Raw genomic sequence first — 21811 nt, forward strand, 5'->3', positions numbered from 1 at the left:
GTTGACATCCAGATAGTTAGTGACAATGATCATGCAGTGACAAAAAGCACAGCACAAGCCCACGCAGTCACTGACAATGAAAAACAACGGGAGCAGCAAAAACCTCAGATCCCAGTGGCGAACAGAACAATGCAAAAGGAAATGTCCTGAGAACACAAGATCGTGGGATCAGGAAGCCACTGAAGTTCAGAGGCAGCAGTTTTACTAACAGACAGTCAAGGAAAGGTAGAATATTCTTCTTGCGTGGTAGGGGGACCAGGTTTTCTACGCTGATCTCCATGCCACACAATTTTATTTGCTTTATTAATTAGCTGCATCGGCTTTTGGATTACTTTTTTACATTTGCAATTTGGGTTTTTTTTGTTTGTTTACACTTAAATGGCAAGATATACAAGTCACCACTGGAGGCAATGGATACTGCCCTCTGCCATTTGACAGATAAATAAAAGCTTTTGTATCCATGACCCGAGTCATGTGAGTGGGGACAGAAAATAAAGATCAGACGCTTGTGAGCCCTCCTGCGTGTCATATTCTTATCATGCAGGGAAAGTATGTTACATGCCATGAAAGGGTAAAGCAACAGGTGTCCACACTACCCCTAATTCTGTGCAAATTGGACACAGCCAAATCTAGCCTTCTAAATTTACATCAGCATTACTGAGTGCATAATTGGGTTCCAGGATTTAGCTCATAAAAAGCCTCTCAATACAGTCACCTTTAGCATAAAAATAAAAAAGAAACCACATAGTGTGCACAAAATTAGGGAACTAACAACTTTTGTGAGTAGTTAAAAATGGTCAGAAAGAAAATATTTACTCTAATGGAGTTTCATCCATTAAACTATGGAAAGGAGCCTTTATGCGTTAGATTCATTTTCCTGACTCTCTTTAAAAAGAAAAACTGTAACATACATCTGTGACCTAGCAACAATATGGTTTGAAATAGTTTCCAGATCATTGAACTGTGCAATACCTTCAAAAATGGGATGACAAAAGGTCGCAGTGGGAAGTTAGTAGCTTCTTGCAGTTTGGAATGAAATTCTTCAATTGTCAAAGTAGAATTCTGTAGAAGGAAAAAAAATTCTGTCTTGGTGACATAACCAATGAAAACGCTTAACAAGAGAAATATTAGCCAAAATATTCTGTACAAAAATTTTGCTTAATACCCATGTTCCTCCTAATGCAATATCAGAAAATTATGCATTTTACATAGTAAGTAAATGTACTCATCTAAAAATATAGACGTAACTACATCTGAACACAGTTTCACTGCAGTAGGAGTGAATCATTTTACAAACAATCCATTTATTAGGTATATAAAGAGCAGCACTGAACTCTCAGATATTCATTGTTCATGGCTTGAAGCAAGGGCTTGAGCATCCAGAGTGCCAAGCATTTCTTATATGGTGATAAACACCCTCATTTCCCCTGGATTTCAAAGAGTTAAGGGTGCTTGCTGTTCAAACAAGAATTTGCCTAATCCACATAGAATAGGAGGCACCATGGCAGCACAAACACAATTGTTAAATTTAAAATGGTGCCCACTATATTTTAATTCACAGTAGAGGATTGGGAAGTAACAGGAGCATATTAACATATGTATTATAGGTGTATATAATTCACTTTTTAAAGACACTTATTCCTCATCCGTTGGCAAATATATCTCAAAATTACTAAATCACATCTAGGATTATATCGTACACTAGACAACCATACTCCACAGAATTATTTACTACTTACATTCACTTGTACCTGTGCAAACCCAAGCAAGGCAGTTCAGAGTGCAGGGAAATCACAAAGTTGTCATTGAAGGCATAATTTGAGGACAATGGGCTGCACAGGTCTAACTGAATAAGCAGTTATTCTGTTATAGGTGGTGAGGTTTAAGAAGGAAAGATCCCAGCTAGATTCCCAGAGCCCAGATGACGTTTGGCAAGTTAGAAAACAGTGCTACTTATAAACAGAGGAGCACATCTGATAAGGAAATCACTGAGAAACAATAACATGGAATCCCACAAAGCCACCCTTAGGGTTCCATTTTTCAAAGCAGAATCACATAAGTAAGCCTAAAATTGAAGCTGTAGTTACTAAGAATGGAGAACTGTCACCTTCAAGCACACATTCATCAGATGCTCATTACATTTTACAGACTTTGACTCCACTGTTGTTGCCAGTTACCTCAGCCCATGCAAGACAATTTCCCTGGCACACAGCTAATCCTACGTTTCCACTGAAGTCAATGGGAGTTTTGGGTATGCAACTAAATGCAGAGTAGGGCTCCTTGCAAGTCATAGAAGCATAACATTTAAGTTACACTGTCTAAGGTGCACTTTTAGTTCATAGTTATTGTTGGTTTGTTTATTTGTCATGGTACTGACCAGATTTTTTTAGAATTGTACAAAAACATATGTGTGACATATGTGGTCTGATATTCAGCGGTGGTAGCACTCGCAGCTCCAGATGAAGTCAGTGGCAACTCAAGTGGTAACATCTGGAAATCAGACCACGAATTTTATTTTCTAGTATATCCAAGCCCTGCTGAATGAGCTATATGGATGTACATGGGAGGCAACATTGTCAGTGGCAATAAGAAGAAACCTGGGTTCAATTTCTAGTGCTGTCACAGAATGGCAAGTGATTATGGGCAAGTCATTTAACCTCTCTACATTTTAGTTTCTCTGTCTTTAAACTGGGAAAGTTATTCGAAATGTACAGATAAACAGCATTGTAAAAAGTATTATTTCTACATACCAGGAATTCCATACAAATACCATAATAAATAACACGATATACAACTGCAATACACTGGCTTAGCACGTTAAATCCCTCTTGCAGTTGGCCTAAGTGACTACAGGTCTACGCTGGACAGGTCTACGTGAGAAAAGGTTATAAGAATACCGGCAAATCCTCCTACTGTACATTAAGCTTATATTAGCAAAAATGGTTTTTCTAGTACAGTAGAACCCCTATTTTACAAACTAATTGAAGGTTAAGGAGATCATAAAAATCAAAAAGTTCATAAAATTAAGCATCTCAAAATTACTGTAGGCATGGTACATACGTTGCAGTATGGTGTAATGCACTGCCTTCTTCTCCTCTTCTTGTCTTTCAAACCACGGCAAAGTAATTTCCAATACACTGAACACATGCTGACTTTTTCCTTCATCGACAGCACTTTTGTTATGCAATTTTTTCATCATTGGAAAAAATGGTTTGTATAACTGGCCATTCGTAAGACTGGTGTTCATAAAATCGAGCTTCTATTACAGGGGTTCTCAAACTTAATTGCCCCGCGACCCCCTCCTGACAACAAAAATTACTACACAACCCCAGGGGGAACCGAAGTCTGAGCCCACCCAAGCCCCACCGCCCCGGGCGGGGGAGGGCCAAAGCCAAAGCCTGAGCCCCTCCACCCCGGTGGGGGGAAAGAAGGGGGAAAAGCCGAAGCCAAAAGGCTTCAGCCCCAGGCAGAGGGCCTGTAACCTGAGACCCACTGCCCAGGGCTTGGGCTTTGGTCCCAGGTGGAGGGGCTTGGGCTTTGGCTTTAGCCCCAGGCCCCAGCAAGTCTAAGCCAGCCCTGGCGACCCCATTAAAATGGGGTCGCAACCCACTTTGGGGTCCCTACCCACAGTTTGAGAATCCCTGTTCTATTATATAGCTTATACAGATTTCCATGCAAAATAAGCTATACTGTCAAAAGCATTTTTATACCGGTATAACTGCTCAACATACTTTTTTTGCCAGTATAGACAGGTTTTAATTTATTCATTTATTTTAAATCACACCCCTAACTGAAATTACTATACTGGCAAAAGTTTCTAATGGAGACCTGGGTTGAAACAGACTACTACTTACTGACAGCTAGTGGATTTACTTCTATTAGCTCTAATGGCAGGGTGCAGGGAGGCAGGTTCTCCTGGTCCCAAGTTCCATACTCCCAGAATAACCACAGTGCATGCATGCATCAACTGTTCATTACACAACTACTAATAAATCTTCCAATTTTTAAAGTTAAAACCTACTATGAACAAAAAAAGATAATAGTCACTGTTATTTGCTTACCACAAGTCCTAGCACAAGGGTACGTACTCTCTCCCCAATCTCTGGTGAAATGTCATTGCCAAACTGCTGTAAGGTTGTAAGAAATCTCTTCAGTTTGCTGAGCTGCCTTGCTCCACAAGCTGGTGGTAACTGCTGATTAGCCAGAGAGGATGAAGAGGAAGATGATGGCCCATTGCTAAAGCCATTAGGTGGAGATGGAGCTCCATTTAATGCTGTTGGTGAATGGCTAGTGCCATTGGTTACTGGTTAGAAAAAAATGGAAAGAAAGAACATTTATAAGCTTAACATTTTCTGTGTTTCACCTCAAAATTGATTGCGTAACTGTGAAAATATGAAGTAGGTGATATTTTGACTCCATTGGTATAATTAAAGATAATTAGTCTTTTGATAGCATGACTCTCCACAGTTCATGTATCTTGCACAGAAGCTGGTAATAAATGGCGTATGGATCTGGACAGCACTAGCTCCCATATGCACACATGCCAGACACCTGACATGTTTTCAGACCAGAACAAACATCATTTGGAGGTCAGTCTTTTGTCATAGGCTTATATTACTGTAACATTTTTTAAAAATAAACTTCTCTGGAAAGAGTGCACACATATTTAGTGGAGGCTAAATTTATCTGAACATTTTTTATCATGTTTTGTACACACACCCGACAGCTGTGTTTATAAAAACAGGACTTTCAAGTTTTAACCTTATGCCACCCAATTAGAAGGCTATTTTCTCTCACACATATTTTGTAGCCACTAACATACAGAAAGATGGATTTGTATAAAAAGGTACAACTGGTGCAATGTTCACTGTGAATTTATTGTTAAGATTGAAGGCTTGTAGCCAAGTCTCTGGACTGGGCCTTGGGAATAGATATGGATTTTTTTTCCTGGCTCTACCTCAGAAGTCCCACGTGGCCTTAGACTTAGCCTCTTCACATCTCAGTTCTCCTTCTGTAAAACAGGTCTGACAGTACTTCCCTACTTCACAATGCTGTTGTGTGGAACATATTAAATGATTGTGAAGTGTTCTGATTTTTTAGTAATGGGGGCCATGTAAGAACCTTAGACAAATATTATTATCATATTATTATTAATGATAAAATAAGAGGCTTGAACTCACACATATTTAAGAGAGAAGGGGCACCTGCTTTAGTGTTGCTATGCTAGCCTGTCTAGTTTTGAAATTCTTGTTCTCATTCTCCAGAAATGTACCAAATTAAGGCCATCTTTTTCCCTATACTGCCCTACTCGAAAACAGTCATCCAAGCAGAGTGTAATTGCTGTGGGTTTCCTACTTTAATAGCCAGAACAGCAGAAGATGAGTTTTGGGGCAAGGGATGGTCCACATATTTTAGGGCAGATGGGCCTCAACTGGGATACCCTACCTTCTTGTGCAGATTACACTAGCATTTAAGCAACAGCCCTTAACAAAAGTTAGTACAGAACAGCTGTGCGCTGGACGAGCACAAGAGACTGTACCTGCCAGAGCACAGTCTCTGGTGAAGCTGTTCCTCACACACAGGAGTGAACAATATATTCCATCTAGTGCGGTGGAACCAGGCCATCCTTAGGCATACGCAGCATACGCGGCTGTGTAGGGCACCCGAAAATTTGGGGCACCCCCGTGTCTTAGTGGCCACCCTCCCACCTCTTCCTATCCCTGTTCTGACCCTTGCAGGCTCCCATCACAGCTGGCTGCTGCAGCCTGGTGAGTCTTCCTCTGGAGGGGATCTAGTATTTAAAAGTAAAAAAGCATCCAGCCTGCCAGACCTATTAGCACAACATTGAAACTGTTAAAGAGCCATTCAAGTGGTAATGAAGCCATTTAACAAGCACTTGCCAACCCCCAGATATATACTGTCAGTTTCTGAATTTGCTGACAAAAACAGTTGTACATTACTGTAATATTAACTCAGAACATGTTAGTCTACAGGATCTTAGTTTAAAATTTGTTTTAAAAATATTTCATTAGGGTGTTGCTGAAGATTATAAAATCACATCTAAAAAATCCTTGCATAGATTTTTATATGCACAAGCTGAGTATTCATCTTTAGTCTTAAATGCTTGGATCTTCAGACATATAGTTTTTTAAATAAATCCTTCAAAAGACCATCCTCATCTAAAATACACATGCGAGCCTGGGCTACCATTGGGCATAGGAGCACAAGTTTAATAATACTGTATAGGGCCCCATAAAACCTAAGGATGGCCCTGGGTGGCACAGACAACATGCCAGACATGCTTTATGGAACAATGTAGTGGTGGAACAGGGCCATTTGTTGATTCTTCTGCTGAGCAGGGGCCACTCATATTCCAGCCTTTAACAACAACCTTTCTTTTGCAGAATCAATGCACCCCCATAGCCACCCAAAAACTGAACAAGACCTGAATTTGGCCCATGATGTACCATAAAACATTCTTCCACAAATAACAAATGGAGAATCACCTACATGGGAGGATATAAAATTAAAAAATGACAGGTGGCTGCTCACTGAAAACACTGAACAGACAGACTGGTGACACACTGAGCTCACTACTCTCTATATCACAAACATTATTTTAACATTTTCTTAGCCATTGGCCTCTCTCAGGCAGTGCCCTATAAAAACATGCCAGCCCCTCTGTTATTTAGGCCATGTCTACACTTACAGGTAGATTGGCACTGCTGTGATCGATGCAGCAGTGTCGATTTAGCAGGTCTGGTGAAGACCCGCTAAGTCAATGGCAGAGCACTCTCCCATCGACTCTGGTATTCTAGGTACCCAAGAAGAGTAAGGTAAGTCGACCTAAGCTACATTGATTTCAGTTACGTTATTTATGTAACTGAAGTAGCGTAAATTAGGTCGATTTACTGCGGTAGTGTAAACCAGCCCTTAGTAACAGCGAGTTATCCTCTCGCATAGCCATCCCTATTTCTTGATCACAACTCTTCTTTCACCCAGTTTGAATGCTGCCAACTCTCACTAAATTTCAGCAAATTTACCACAATTCTGTGGGATTTTCAAAGTGATTTCTGTCCAAGTGGTAGATATAGCAGCAGTTCCATTTTGAGAACACTAGATTCTTAGATTCCAAGGCCATTGTTATCAGATTGACCCCCTGTATAACACAGGCCATAGTATTTCCCCCAAATAATTCCTAGCCTTTAGAAAAACATCCATTCTTGATTTAAAAATTGTCAGTGATGGAAAATCCATCCAATGGTTAATTACTCTCACTGTTAAAAATGTATGCCTTATTTCCAATCTAAATTTGTCTAGCTCCAACTTCCAGCCACTGGATTGTATTTTACCTTTTTCTGCTAGACTGAAGAGCCCATTATTAATTATTTGTTCCCCAGGTAGATATTTATAGACTGTAATCAAGTCACCCCTTAATCTTCTTTTTGATAAGCTAAATAGATCAAGCTCTTTGAGTCTATCACTATAAGGCATGTTTTCTAATCCTTGAATCATTCTTGTGGCTCTTCTCTGAGCCCTCACCAATTTATCAATATCCTTCTTGAATTGTGGACACCAGAACCAGACACAATATTCCAGCAGCAGTCGCACCAGGGCCAAATATAGATGTAAGATAACCTCTCTATTCCTACGGAAAATTCCCCCGTTTATGCATCTGTAGCGGGATGGTCACCCGTTCCTGCCCTGAGGGGTTTAAAACAGCCCTGGAGGAGGGCTGTGGAAGGGCAAGATGCCTGGGCTGATTGGGAGGAAGCCGGATCAGCTGGGGCCACGCCCCAATCAGGGCCCAGCTGGCCCTATAAAGGCTTGAGCCGGGAGTTCAAGCAGACAGAGTCTCTCTCTGACTGGAGAGGGAGACAGGCCTGGCTGCTGGGGAACTCACCTGGGGACCTAGAGTGAAGCAGGGCTAGGGAAAGGCCTTAGGAGCTGGGAAGCCCTAGGCCAGCAACTCCCCAGGCTGCAGGGCCTAGTCTTAGGCCCACCTAGGTATTGGGCTTGCAGAGGGGCAGCCTGAGGGTGGGTAAAGGCAGCCAGTCCAAACCCTTCTGCCTATGATGAGTGGCTGATACTGCAGTCTGCCCCAGTGAACGGGGACTAGATGGAGACTGGGCAGTAGCCAAAACTGAGGCGAAGTGGGGATAGTGGGTGGGGAAACCCAGAGAAAGTGGGGTACTGCCAGGGGGGCAGCACCCAAGACAAGGGCACAGGGGTCCTGGGAGGGACACGGGGGTCAACGGCAAGCGGATCACTGGCCTGCAGAGGGCGCTCCTGGGTCGAAGAGCTAATTCCTGAGGACGACCAGTAGGAGGCGCTGCAGGGGTGAGTTTGAGCTGTGTTAAAGCATCCCAAGATCATATTAGCTCTTTTAGCCACAGCATCACACTGGGAGCTCATGTTCAGTTGACTATCCACTACAACCCCCAAATCTTTTTAAGTCACTGCTTCTCTAGATCCTGCAAATAATGCCTATATTCTTTGTTCCTAGATGTATACATTTACATTCACTCATATTAAAATGCATAGTTTACTTTTGCCCAGTTTACCAACTGATCCAGATTGCTCTGTATTAGTGACCTGTACTCTTCATTTTTTACCACTCCCCCAATTTTTGTGTCATCTGCAAACTTTATTAGTGATGATTTTATGATTTCTTCCAGGTCATTGATAAAAATGTAAATAGTGTAGGATCAAGAACCGATCCCAGTGGGACTTCGCTGGAAACACACCAGCTCCATGACAATGCCCTGTTTACAATTATTTTTCAAGACCAATCAGTTAGCCAGTTTTTAATCCATGCAATGTGTGCCATGTTCACTTTATGTGGTTCTATTTTTCTAATCAAAATGTAATGTGGCACCAAGTTACTAGAGAACACGGCTCCTAGATTGGGTGGCTCCTGCAGAGCTTCAGCATAAGAACATAAGAGCGGCCATACTGGGTCAGACCAAAGGTCCATCTAGCCCAGTATCCTGTCTTCCGACAGTGGCCAGTGCCAGGTGTCCCAGAGGGAATGAACAGAACAGGTAATCATCGAGAGATCCATCCCCTGTCACCCACTCCCCATTTCTGGCAAACAGAGACTAGGGACACCATCCCTGCCCATCCTGGCTAACAGCTATTGATGGCTATTAGCCAGGATGGACACAACTCCACTGTGTGTGCTGAGTAGGGGAAGCAGTATCCAAACCTGAGAGGTCTGGCTTAGGGAAGCCCCAGACAGCAGCCACGGCAGCTCCAACCCATGCTCCTCTTAATGCTGCATTGGGGTGGGTATCTGAATTAATATAGTACATTAAATACAGTAAAGATTGTGAGGCACTCAGATACTATGGTGATGGGAGCCATATAAGTACCTTAGATAATGTAAGTGAGGATTTGGAAAGGATGGGAGTGTGTCACACTCTCCAGCAGGACACTGACCAGATGTCCTCTGCCTCCTCACTCACTGCTCTGGGCTCTATACTGAGTCCATACAGGAGGGGACAAGGGGCAGTGGACCAAGGAGAATGACTTAGAAGGCCCAGAAAAGCAAGGAGCACAGAATCTGGGGAAGGGTCAGGAGAACCAGGCAAATACTGTGTTCAGAGGAGGCAGTAGATAGGGACTGTCTGGGAAGCCTGAGGAAAGTGTCCACGGGGAACAGGAAGCAGTAGAAGAGGCCCTACCTTTGTGTGTACATTTTCCATCTGGAAATGCGCACACGCACGCACACACACACACACACACACACACACACACTGGGTAAGGACTAAGGATGGCACATTCTGAAAATAATTAAACAAACAACAAAAAAGGAAGAAATACACAATAAATAAATAACATAAATAAACACAATTTTTGTTTTAAATCTTATCTCAGTTCCATGATGGTCAAATTTGTAGGTTGGCAAAAGTCTGTGTTGTTGACAAAACAGAATTTAATATTTTCAATTTTCAACAAAACCGTGAACAAGTTAGTGATTTTTCTTCTGTAAACACCAACCGGCCCAGAAACGGATACACTTGGGCTGTGGACATTCACATATTATTGGGAAACAGACACTAGAACAGTACTGTTTGTACTGTAACTTGGCACTGTTATAGGCAGATGCCAGATCACTTGAAGATTAAAAAGCTTTAAAGTTAGAGGTAGGTTTGATATCAACAACATGAGGAAAACAAAGGAATCCCCTAAAATGCATTGATTCACATAGATTCTAGACTTATCCAACAAACACAAATTCTGCAAAGCCTACAGATACTGATTAAAGGAAAGCTATGTCCTCTTCTTCTTGTTATTGATAATAGAGTTTTATAGCATCCATAATTGTGCTTGGCATTTCACACAAGATACAAGTCACAGCTCTGATGAACTTACAATTTAATATTGCAATCCTGCAACAACTTAAAGAACATGCAGATCTTTAAGTACATGAGCAATCCCTGAGCCTACTCACATGCTTAAAGTTAAGCAGTTTTATAAGTCTTTGCAGGATCAGTGCCTATGAGTGAAATTTATGCCTGTGCAGAGGGCTAGTACAAATATTATTCACCATTTAAGTCACATGTAAATCCTCCAAATAGGGCTCCCCTGGAATTTAAGAGGTACCGAGGCCTTGCACTTGCCTTCTGCACAGGGATAAATTGCATGTGCTAAATGGTGTACCTGACAGACAAGGAGGGGGCAAGGGACAAGGGTTGCAGAAATAACATGGTGCTGTTACTGTGTGTAAGCATACATATGCCTATATGGTTCACAAGTATTTATATTAAAAAATGTCAACACACTCTTATTTTTATATTATAACAATGCAGTGTAAGAGACAAAAATATTTATTTTTAGAAATGGGGGAAAGAAAATAGAATAATGAATAATGACCCAGATAATGGACCAGATTCTGATCTCAGTTACACCGATATAAATGCAGAGTAACTCCATTGATGTCAATGCAGATTTTTTTGCATTTATATCAGGTTAACAGAGACTGGAATCTGGTCCAAGTGATTGAGGTAAGTCAAATAGTCACAGGCTAGGGATTTCCAGATTCAATGTGACTGGATCGAGATAAAAAGATATTTCAGCATCTTTAGAAAACACAGTTCTAGAATGACTGTTAATGTAATTCCTGATTAATGTTTATTAATTTATTTTCAGGAGGAAGGAGAGGGGAAAGGGCATTTATCTTTGAATATCTTTGTCTTTCCCCCTCAAAAACAGATTAATACCACTGTATTTATTCAAAAGGGAATGCGATTTCACCACACCACAACAATAAAGCTGAGAAGAAAGTCTCCATATTTCTTTTATCAGGAATTATATCATTGAAGCAAGAGTGCAGGGGAAGTTAGCACGGACTATTCTTTCACTGTGCACCCAACCGACCAATAAATTAGGACACCTCTGAACTGACTGGCTTCACAGATTAAAATGTACTAATCTGTAGTGTTCTTAGTTTTGCATAATGACTTTATTGCAGTATAATGAATTGCTGCTCTAGTCATGTCATATAGGGTTCCCTTCACATAATTTGATTTCTTACATACAGGAAGAATCAAAATCTCACATGCAAAAGAATATGGAACAAAGCAAGAAAATAAGTCTAATTACACGTTGTGGGTGTGAATGAACTGGTTCTTGGAGCTCCTTGGGTAGTGGGAGGAGGTGGCATTGTTGGAGGCGTCAGCCTGGATTGCGTCTTCACATCCACGGGTGAGTCTGGCATTGTGGAATGCTTCTCAGTGCGATCTGTAACATACCACATGAACACACTATTTTATTTCTCCAAATACATCAGTTCTGAATAAAAAGCTTAACCATGAACTAAGCAGCTTCAGCAGCTTCTGCGGAAGATAAACATATTTATCTACTTCAGCTTGTTTTTTCAAGATTACATCGTTGAAACTGCACTTAAGAAGGTGTAACACAGATAGGACCTCATTTATAAGCAGGGTCGTATTATCTTGTGTTTTTATTTCTAGCATGTGCAGATGCTACCCCAAAAACAGTATTGGAGCTGCAATAATGCCACCTCACTTGAAGGCTTTAACATTAGCCAAAAGGAGAAATTAGATGACGAGTCAGGAAGGTAATAAATCCCCTTATGACAACTCTGGAAGAACAAAAACCTGAAGCGCTTTTGTACAGGTGAGATATTGGCCATAGCCAGCGCTCTTCATGACTGGTTTTCCCTGTAGCACATGCTGCCTTCTTCATCTTTTGTCTTTGTAAGTATAACGGATATCAGGGTTAATACTGCCTGTCTCCTGCCCAGGTTTACCAGTCCGCCTCCTGGTTCTTTTTTAAATCAACAAGAAATAAATACCATATGCCATAAAGCACAAGGTATCTTTGGCAGACACAGGACTCGTGCATTTATACTAGTTTATTATTAATATCAAAAACACTGTCAGCTGTTTCAACTTATACCTTTAACATCAAGGACAACTGCAGGCATCCTCCAATTTTGGGAAATTTAAAGAAGCAAGAGGAAAAAGGACTTGACAATTCTCCTGATGCAATATATTTGCCACTGAAACTACAAGATTTAACTCTGTTTTACCAGCTTTTATACCTAAATTCAAGAGGTACATTTGGAAAAAAAAATAAAATCTTAAAATCTGTATATCAAGAATGGGCAAAACAAAGCAATACACCATTTACCTATTTAAGGCCACACTGTGATTGCCTTACTCACATCAGCAGTTCATTGAGACTCCTGGAGTAAGTAAGATGATCACATTTAGCCTTTAGTGGTCATTAGCTACTAATGTAACTTTTCCAAAGTTATTCCCCAGGAAAAACAATTGCAAAAATATTTGTTCTTGAGAAGATGAGACCTTCAAACTGTCGATAAAAACAGATACAAGATACACACAAATACATACATAAAATTATATACACACATTATATTATATATAACATGCACATATGTGTATTAAAGAGGTATTCCAGTAATATATTTTTCAATAGAAATATTTTAAAGGACCATTAGAAATAATACCAGTTCATTTAATTTAAAAAGAGCAGGTAATACCAAAGAATGTTGTGGTCCCAATCCCTTACTACTAAGAAACTACAGAAATATGACATGGCCACATATTCTGCAAAGTTTTGGAGTTGCAGAAGCTATATTCAACATTTTCTTTCTCTTTTTGAAAAAAGACCAGTTTCTATAAGGAGAGTTGTTAGTTTTTTTCAGACTTTAGAAATAAAAAACCCTAAGAATGAGAAAATAAAACCATATGAGTGGAAGGGAATATACTTTGTAATCATAGCAGTAAAGAATCTGCAGTGTTGATCTAAGGTCAATAATCTCAGTAGTGTAGTAAACAGTGTCCAAAAAGACTGGCTGAAATTGTAAGGCATCTACACAGCCAGGTGAAGTGTGGTAACTCAAATAATGGGAGCAATTATGTTTTCCATACAAATCTCTCTCTGTATTGCTATGCTGAAACATTTAAACCAACAACTGCAACAAATCATTTATTTAAAATAAAGAACTTTGGAAATTAGCCTCAAAATGTTAATTACTTCCTTAATAGTTTAATTTATCTCACACTCACCTCAACCAACCTCAGCAACAAGGGAATAAATAGCTTTCAACTCATGTTGCAGCTGAGGGAAAGAGGCACAGCACTGAGTAGAGGCCCTCCTAAATAAAGGCAAATATTTCTCCCATGCCAAGAAAGGAGAGAGAAAGGGAGGCTTGCCAGAGCTGGCTGGGAGATAACAGTGGGAACTGCTGGTCCATCTGGTTTTCATTCTGCTAACACTCACATTGAACTGTTAGAGAAGGCAGTCCAGGTACACAGATTTGAAGCATGTGGGAGCACAGACACAGCCAGGGAGAAGATGGAGGTGGGTGGAGGAAAGAGAGAGAGAAGTCAGAACTCCACTAGCAGTTTGCTGTTCACACTGAGCAGGCACAATCTATATCCTCCCGTTCAACTGTTGATAACTAAAAGCAATTCTGCTATCATGAACAATCACAACTTCTTCCTTCCTCCCCGCAAGTCCACTTAGCTTTTGATCTGGCCTGAATTTTGGAACAATCCCTACTCGGAGGGAAAATGAGCACATTTAAGAAACAGACTAGAATGGTTTATATTTTGTTATTTAAATGGACCATGTAGTTGCACTAGTGTATTGTTTTTGTGCTCCAGTTTCAGATTTTCAATATATTATAACCTGTTCATGTAACGATCCAGGATTTCTTTTTAAATGATTTTTATTCATTAATTTATTATGTCCTTAAGCATGTAGGTTTATCTTTAATTACAGTAGTAAGTATAACTATTGTTACCCAGAAATGCATTAGCACCACCTCCTGTTAGGGTGACCACCTTTTCAAAAGGCAAAAGGGAGACACATGCAGGAGCCCCGCTCCTCTCTGTGGCCCCAGCTCTGCCCCCTCCTCCTCTGAGGCACCACCCCTGCTTCTCCTCATCCCCCCGAAGCCCTGCACCCTGGCCAGGCTGGAAGCCAGAGCAAGGCCATGGTAAGAGCTGCCTAGGGAGCCTGGGCTGCTGTGGGGAGCCCTGGACCCTCCACCTGCCCTGGGCGGGGGGGGGGAGGTAAATGGCAAGAGCAACCCCCAGCCCATGTCCCCATCCCCTGGGGCAGACCACCCAGGACAGGTGGAGGGTCCAGGATTCCCCACAGCAGGGCCTTGGAGGGAAGAGGAGGAGCAGGGGGCAGGGTCTTGTGATGAGGGGGGCTAAGGCCCACCTCAGCCTCCCACCATGAAAAGGCTGGTGCCATCCCTGAGCCTCAGGCAGATGTGGAGTGCGCTGCAGGGAATCTGGGTCAAATGCTGTCCCAGAGTCATTGGGGAGTGGGACTTGAACTCTGCATTTTGGGACTGTCCCGCCCAATTCTAACAATGCCACACCTGGCAGACTCGAGGCTGCATGCTCTCCTGAAAAGGGTAGGGTTTGCAGTGCCAGAAAGGAAACAGACTGCAAAGCTTGCTCTTCTGCCTGGAAGGCACAGAACAGCCACACAGATATTGAGCCATCCCAGGAGGATGGCCTTCTCCTCTGTACTTGTGTTGGGGACAGGAAGACAGGATACTGGGCTAAATGGATCTTTGGTCTGACCCACTAGGGCCATTCTTATGTTCTCATGTTCCTCCTCCGGCACAAAAGCTCCTCCTGCTGCTGCCACCATTAACTCTCCACCCTTTCCCTGAGCTGTAGATTCCCAGACATGTGCATACAGCAGTGCTTCCCAATTCTACTTACCCACCCACAAACTTGCAGAGCCCTGACTACTCTGATTTCAAACACAGGGGCTCCTCAAAGAAGATAAAGGAGTAGAGGGGTGAAGAAGAATTCTGAAGTGTCACCGCTTATACACACTATTACAAATAGTAATAGGGAGGGATAGCTCAGTGGTTTGAGCATTGGCCTGCTAAACCTAGGATTGTGAGTTCAATTCTTGAGGGGGCCAATTAGGGTTCTGGGGCAAAATCAGTACTTGGTTCTGCTAGTGAAGGCAGGGGGCTGGATTCAATGACCTGTGAGGGTCCCTTCCAGCTCTATGAGATAGGGATATCTCCATATATTATTTATAATTATAAATTCTTGATATTCTAATTGTGACCCTTGTAATATTTGTTGTTTTTTTAAAGCCCCAGGTTCTGGAGTCATGTGATTATTACATGAAAAATCTTTTCTTTTCTTTTTTAAAATGGAAATTGAAACAGTGTTCACCCTCATAGTTGCAAAGAAAAGCCTAAAAATGTGAACCCTCAAGACTCAAAAATCTAAAGACAAATAAAAAGGAGCCAACATTTATTATTGTTAAAATCTCATTTTTGGGGGCTCATGTTTTTTGGATGCTTGGGGTTTGTAATACTGCCCATACAGTCTTCACACAAGTCCCATGTGGATTTTTTCATCTCTGTACATATAAAGGGGAGGGAGAGCATCCACTCCGAAGCCTAAAGAGGAAGTAGGGTTGCCAGGCATCTGGTTTTCGACTAGAACTCCTGGTCGAAAGGGGACCCTGGCAGCTCCGGTCGGTACCACTGACCGGGACATTTAAAGTCCGTTCGGCAGTGCTGCGGGTCTAAGGCAGGCTAGTCCCTACCTGTCCTGGCATCGTGCTGCACCCCGGAAGCGGCCAGCGTGCACTGCCCCCGCCCTGAGCACCGGCTCCACACTCCCAATGGCCGGGAACCGCAGCTAATGGGAGCTGGGGGGTAGGGGGGTGCGTGTGGGTGAGAGCAGCGCACAGAGCCTTCTGCTTTGCCCCCCCCCCCACCTAGAAGCCGGACCTGCTGGCCGCTTCCAGGGTGCAGCGTGGAGCCAGGACAGGCAGGGGGCCTGCCTTACCCTTGCTGCGCCGCTGACCGGGAGCCGCCCGAGGAAAGCCTGCGCCCCAACCCGAGTCCCAACCCCTTGCCCCAAATCTGAGCCCCCCCAAACCCAGAGCCCCCTCCTGCACCTGTAACCCCTCATCCCCAGCCCCACCCGAGAGCCCGCACCCCCAGCCTAGAGCTCATACCCCCTCCTGCACCCCAACCCCTGCCCCAGACCAGTGAAAGTGAGTGAGGGTGGGGAGAGTAAGCCACCAAGGAAGGGGAAATGTAGTGGGTGGGAGCGGGACCTCGGGGCAGGGGCAGGGCCTTGGGGAAGGGGCGGAGCTAGGGTGTTCGCTTTTGTGCAGTTAGAAATTTGGCAACCATAAGAGGAAGACATATTCACATCTATGTTGGTTTACAGGGATTCATGTACATTTGCTCCATTTTCATTACATACATACATACATACATACATACACTGAGTTTCACTTTCAAAAAGAACTAAAAAAAAACCCAACAAAACCCTAGTCAAAACTGTGGAATTCCATGCGGTTTCACATGGTTTTGATGCAAAAGCATAAAACTAAACCCATGTCTGCAAACCTTAATTCATATACACCTAGGGTGAGTTTTGAATCTGTAATTAAACCAGGTGAGTTTTGAATTTGTAATTAACCAGGTGAGTTTTGAACAGCTTCAGATCCATGATGAAAGCTTCACACAGCCCATATGTTCACCATCTCTCAAAACCTCACACATAATTTAAGAGTACAGTTCGAATGGATAGTGAGAACAGCCTATTTCAGGTATAAGCATTTCTACTTCAGAATACTAATAAGCAGCCAAAGCTCTGGAATGGTTAGTCTAGTCCTACCAAATGGGTCTTAAGCCCAGAGATCCTCCAAACTACAAGAAAAAGGAGACCATCTGCAATTCATTCTGTATTGTTCATTGCAATCAATTCAGGATGGAGATAGATGGTGAAATAATGGGCCAGCCTAATCCATACACACAAGCCTCTGGAGCAATGACAGATTTAGGATAAATTCAGAAAGTATGTTTCAAGTATGCAGGGATCTATTGCATTTGTTTTGGATTATATTAAAAAAAACATTTTGAAATATACATTCTTGAATTTCTTTTACAGCAAAGAGCTAAGAGCTGTGATTTAACCACAGAAACTTTTTGCTCCATTTTAAATTAAAGAATGCCGTAAAACCAACTTTAAATTATGACGTTTCTTTGCTGGATTTTTTGGTTCAAGTAACTACACTGTTCTGGTCATACATTCAATTTTTACAATGGGAACTATTTTTACCACTGTTTTTAGCTGTTAAATGAATGTTGATATTTACTATAAGTGTAACCAGCCTTATAAAGTAAATATGGGGGGAAAAACACAAAGAAAAATCCCCCCAAAACATGTGCATGAGAGAGGAAGGGGGAAAGAGATGTACATGTATTCAAATAGATTTACTTCACTTCCTGTATCCTAAATGATTTAGTCCATTTTTAAAACAAGGCGGTCTTTCATATATGGCAAAATTTCAGCATAAATGGCAGGCTTCCAAGTCTAATGCATCAAGGAAGGCTGATCTCTGGAACAAAATATGGAATATATAAATATTTTACTGATACCATTTCAATAGCCAATTCAATGTCAAGCATTTCTAGAAGTGGTATGTTTTCAATTTCCTTTTTTAAATGAAAAAACGTATGGTATAATACGCTGTGGCATTTATTTTACTTTTAGTTAGAGCAAACAGTTCCAGATGTATATTCAGGCATGAAAGATTCTTAAAAGACGCTCTATATTGATTTTACCTAGTATTCCTGTGCCAGCCCACAAAAAAATTGGTGTTAAAGGTTGCTGAATTAAACCAGTTTAAATTTCTACTGTCTAGTTTCCTTTACAACTTACCCTGTAAACTAGCAAAAAGGAATGTAAAAAGCCCCATGCATGTAACAGAATAGAAAAATAAGTTGATCCAGATATATAAATTGAGCTCAAATCCATCTAAAGGATTTTGTACTGGTGACCATCACCGTAGTATCCATACTAATATTACTGTCAAATACACTATTGTGATGGTTTTGAGATTGGATAGCACATTAATGACATACAAAACAAGGGAATGGGTCATAACAGTGATAAACTGAGAGGGGAAAGCCCAATTAAATCCAGTGAAAAGTAATTATTTAGCAGTTACATAGCACTTTTCACCCATACATCTAGCACTTTGCAAAGCTGGGTAAGTCTCGTTCTCCCCATTTTAATTACAGACAGGTAAGCTAAGAAACACAGAAGACAGTTTGACTTGTCTAAGGTCATACATAGGAAGTGCTGCTAGTACTGAGAAGAGAACCCAGGATTCCTGACTACCAGACCCATCCTTTATCAACTACACTACAATGAAAGGAAGAAGAGGAAAGAATGTTTTAAATCAGTCCCTAGGAACTATATGAAGGTAGCTGTTCTAGTGAGAGAGAGATTTGCTTGAGTGTTAAAGGAAACAAGTAAGCGATGGAAGAAGGCCATTCCTCCCTTCCCCACACTCACTATTTTTGGGAAATACTGGAAATCTCTCTGTGCAGCCACAGAACATGATGCACAGTCAGCAGCACTGCAGCTTCTCCCTCCATAAAGTACTGCCAGTGTGCCTCAAATTAGTTTGAGAGAGACAGCGAGTGCAGTCCAGTCTTCATTCCCATTCATTGCTTGGCCTCTCTACTGAGGCTGCAAAAAGGGATTCTGATGCTCATGGAGGTTTTTGTGCAGTGAACAAATGTCCTGAAACCCTCACTTTACTCACTCAGTCTACAGAACTAATCAGACATTCATAATTTTCTGAATCAGTCTCAACTGGATTCAAAATACTGACCTAGAGGTGGGAAAGGAATCTGAATCCCATTACAAATTCTGTGTCCAGAAGAAACCCCTCAACAAGGATCTCAAAGTAGTAGTACTGTATTAAAGGTAAATCAAACTTTCAGGCACTATCCTTCATCTGAAGAATAGTATGCAGTCCTAACAGATATATATCTGAGGAATAGGTATGCATACAAGACAACAGAGATGGAAGATATCAACTGGGCTTGCAAGATGACATAACAATTGATGGCATCTTCAGTATGATGTGCACGAAGCTCTTAAACACCAACAAATATAGCTGATTTTCCATAGTGCAATACAACAGCTTTCTGACAACCTTATCTCATTCTTTTCCAACTCAAATAGTTGAGCCCTTAATCATCTTCTCCACATCATCAGCTATTCTTGGAAATAAATGGAAGTGCATCCATTCTATCCATTTCTGCCCAGTTCTTTCATCTTCTGCATATAAACTATGCTTCTGAAATTGCCCTGAAATTATCACAGACACCAAGTTATCAAACTATTTCTTTAGCACATCTAAAACAAGGCAATGAAAATAATGTATCCAACACTCTGTCACATGAATTAACAAGGGTGTTTGTGATATTATCCCCTAACTCGAATCTAAAGGGTTTGTGGATTATATGTGCCAGGCAAATGCCAGCATATGCTTTGGAAAACTAGACTGTCACTCATTACCATGACAACCAACGATGCAGGTATGAAGCACACCTTTTAGTTTGGATTCTTGGACTACTGTCTGCTGCAAATGGGCATGGGTTGAATATTCTTAAGGAATTGAGAGGTGTATCACCCCACGCCCAATGAAGAGAAGAGAAGGGTGTTCAGGGTTATGGGTTGCATCAAAGGTAAAATGATCCAGTTGTTCTAAATCCTGAGTTGAGATGCCTTTGCTCTGACAGATTATTTGATTGCAAACTCCCAAAAGAAACACACTTAGCATATGATTTTATTTAGAGAAGTGTTTGTTTTATATTTTATTTATTTTAAGTGTTGTTTTGCTAAAGCATTTAACTTTGAAAACTCAGTTAATTTTTAGTCACTTTTGGACTGCAAATACTGAACCCACAATTTTGTCAGATGTATACATTTCCTGATGTATCTTCTCTTCCTTTGCCTTGTGGTTTCTGTTGTTAAAGTCCAAAACAATAATTGGCTGGGGAGGGTGTAGTCTAAACCCAGATTAACCATCAACAAAACATTCTACTAAATATTGCAGTGGGAACTTAAGGAGATAACCTTTCGCCCTAGGAGAGGTCTACAAGAAAAATAAGGGTTAAAATGAGGCAGCGGCTTTAGTTCTTATTAAACTTTCTAAATATAAAATCCACAAATTCCCTTGTCAAGGCTGACTGCATAGCAGTTGGACCGTATTGAAAGCAATGACAATACATATTCATTTTAAATACCCAGTGATCTTGGCAGTTAAACATTATAAAAATTCCTATACATATGAGTATGCAACTAAGGCAATTAATAAGCAAAATGTTCTCCCAAATCTGTACTCTAACTGCTATTATCCTAATCCACCACTATGTTTCCTGAGGGCTGGTCTACACCCAGCCGCTAGTTCGGCGGCTGGGGATCGAAGTTCTGGGTTCGACTTATCGCGTCTGGTCTGGACGCGATAAGTCGAACCAGGAAGTGCTCGCCGTCGACTGCGATACTCCAGCTCGGCGAGAGGAGTACCGCGGAGTCGACGGGGAGCCTGCCTGCCGCGTGTGGACCGCGTCTGAACCGCGGTAAGTTCGAACTAAGGTATGTCGACTTCAGCTACGTTATTCATGTAGCTGAAGTTGCGTACCTTAGTTCGACTTGGGGGGTTAGTGTAGACCAGGCCTGAGTCTTTTCCTACTTTTTTTTTTTGCTGCGAAGGCAACACACCAGAACTGTATGGAGTAAAGAGACTCATGGGAGCAGAGGAGTGGACTCTTCAACCCTACGCCCACCCTGCAACAGCTAACACAGAGGTGCTCGCTCCCCAGCGACTTTTACAAATTATGGAGGGGGCAGCACATATGACAATTCCTTCAGATTGGTGAACAATCCCGCCTAGCCCTTTACTCCCACGAACAGAGCCATTGGAGCATCTGGGTTTGTGGCTTTGAAAGGGCTCTCCACTTTACAGTATTTCACTTGCTTTTTGGTCCTTGGTCCACCTGGTAGAGGTAGTAATGGTGGAGGATCTGTCCTCAGAGGGTTCACTTATAGCAGCGGTTCTCAACTGGGGGTCCGCAATCCCCCAGCCCTTTCAGGGGGATGTGAGATCCTGCAGCTGAAACCCAGAGCCCGAGCCCCGGCACCTCCTGCTGCAGGGCTGAAATCCTAAAACCTGGAGTCCCTCGCTGCGGGGCTGAAAGCCCCAAGCCCTGGCGCCCGCCTTCACAGGGCTGAAAGCCCCAAGCACTGGTTGCCCTCCCCCTGCCCCCACTTCAGTGCCAGAGCGGGGCAGTCCCAGGGGCAGTTCCACACCCGCCCCCATCCTCCTCTCCCTGCCCTCGAAGCCCCACCCCCTGGCCAGGTCGGAGGCGGGAAGCCAGAGCCTGGCAGTGTGGGCAGCTGCTGCTCTGGCTGGTGTCATGGAGCAGGCAGCCACGGCATTCCCCCGT

The 21811-nt window shown here is 42.2% G+C and overlaps 1 protein-coding gene across 5 annotated transcripts in view; it reads right to left on the reverse strand.

Moving 5' to 3' along the window:
• The window catches only part of RUNX1T1 (RUNX1 partner transcriptional co-repressor 1), a 147459-nt gene that overhangs the window by 61940 nt on the left and 63708 nt on the right, over window positions 1–21811 (reverse strand). For all 5 annotated transcript variants that reach the window (XM_024201773.2, XM_024201780.2, XM_024201758.2 and 2 more), the window contains 3 exons: window positions 11608–11745; window positions 4062–4303; window positions 973–1062 (listed from right to left, as the gene is read on the reverse strand). In XM_024201773.2, coding sequence (XP_024057541.1) covers window positions 973–1062; window positions 4062–4303; window positions 11608–11745 — 470 coding nt within the window. The remainder of the gene's footprint in view (window positions 1–972; window positions 1063–4061; window positions 4304–11607; window positions 11746–21811) is intronic.

This window comes from Terrapene carolina, unplaced genomic scaffold (genome assembly GCF_002925995.2).
Source record: "Terrapene carolina triunguis isolate 2854851 unplaced genomic scaffold, T_m_triunguis-2.0 Scaffold58, whole genome shotgun sequence".
Lineage (NCBI taxonomy): Eukaryota > Metazoa > Chordata > Testudines > Emydidae > Terrapene > Terrapene triunguis.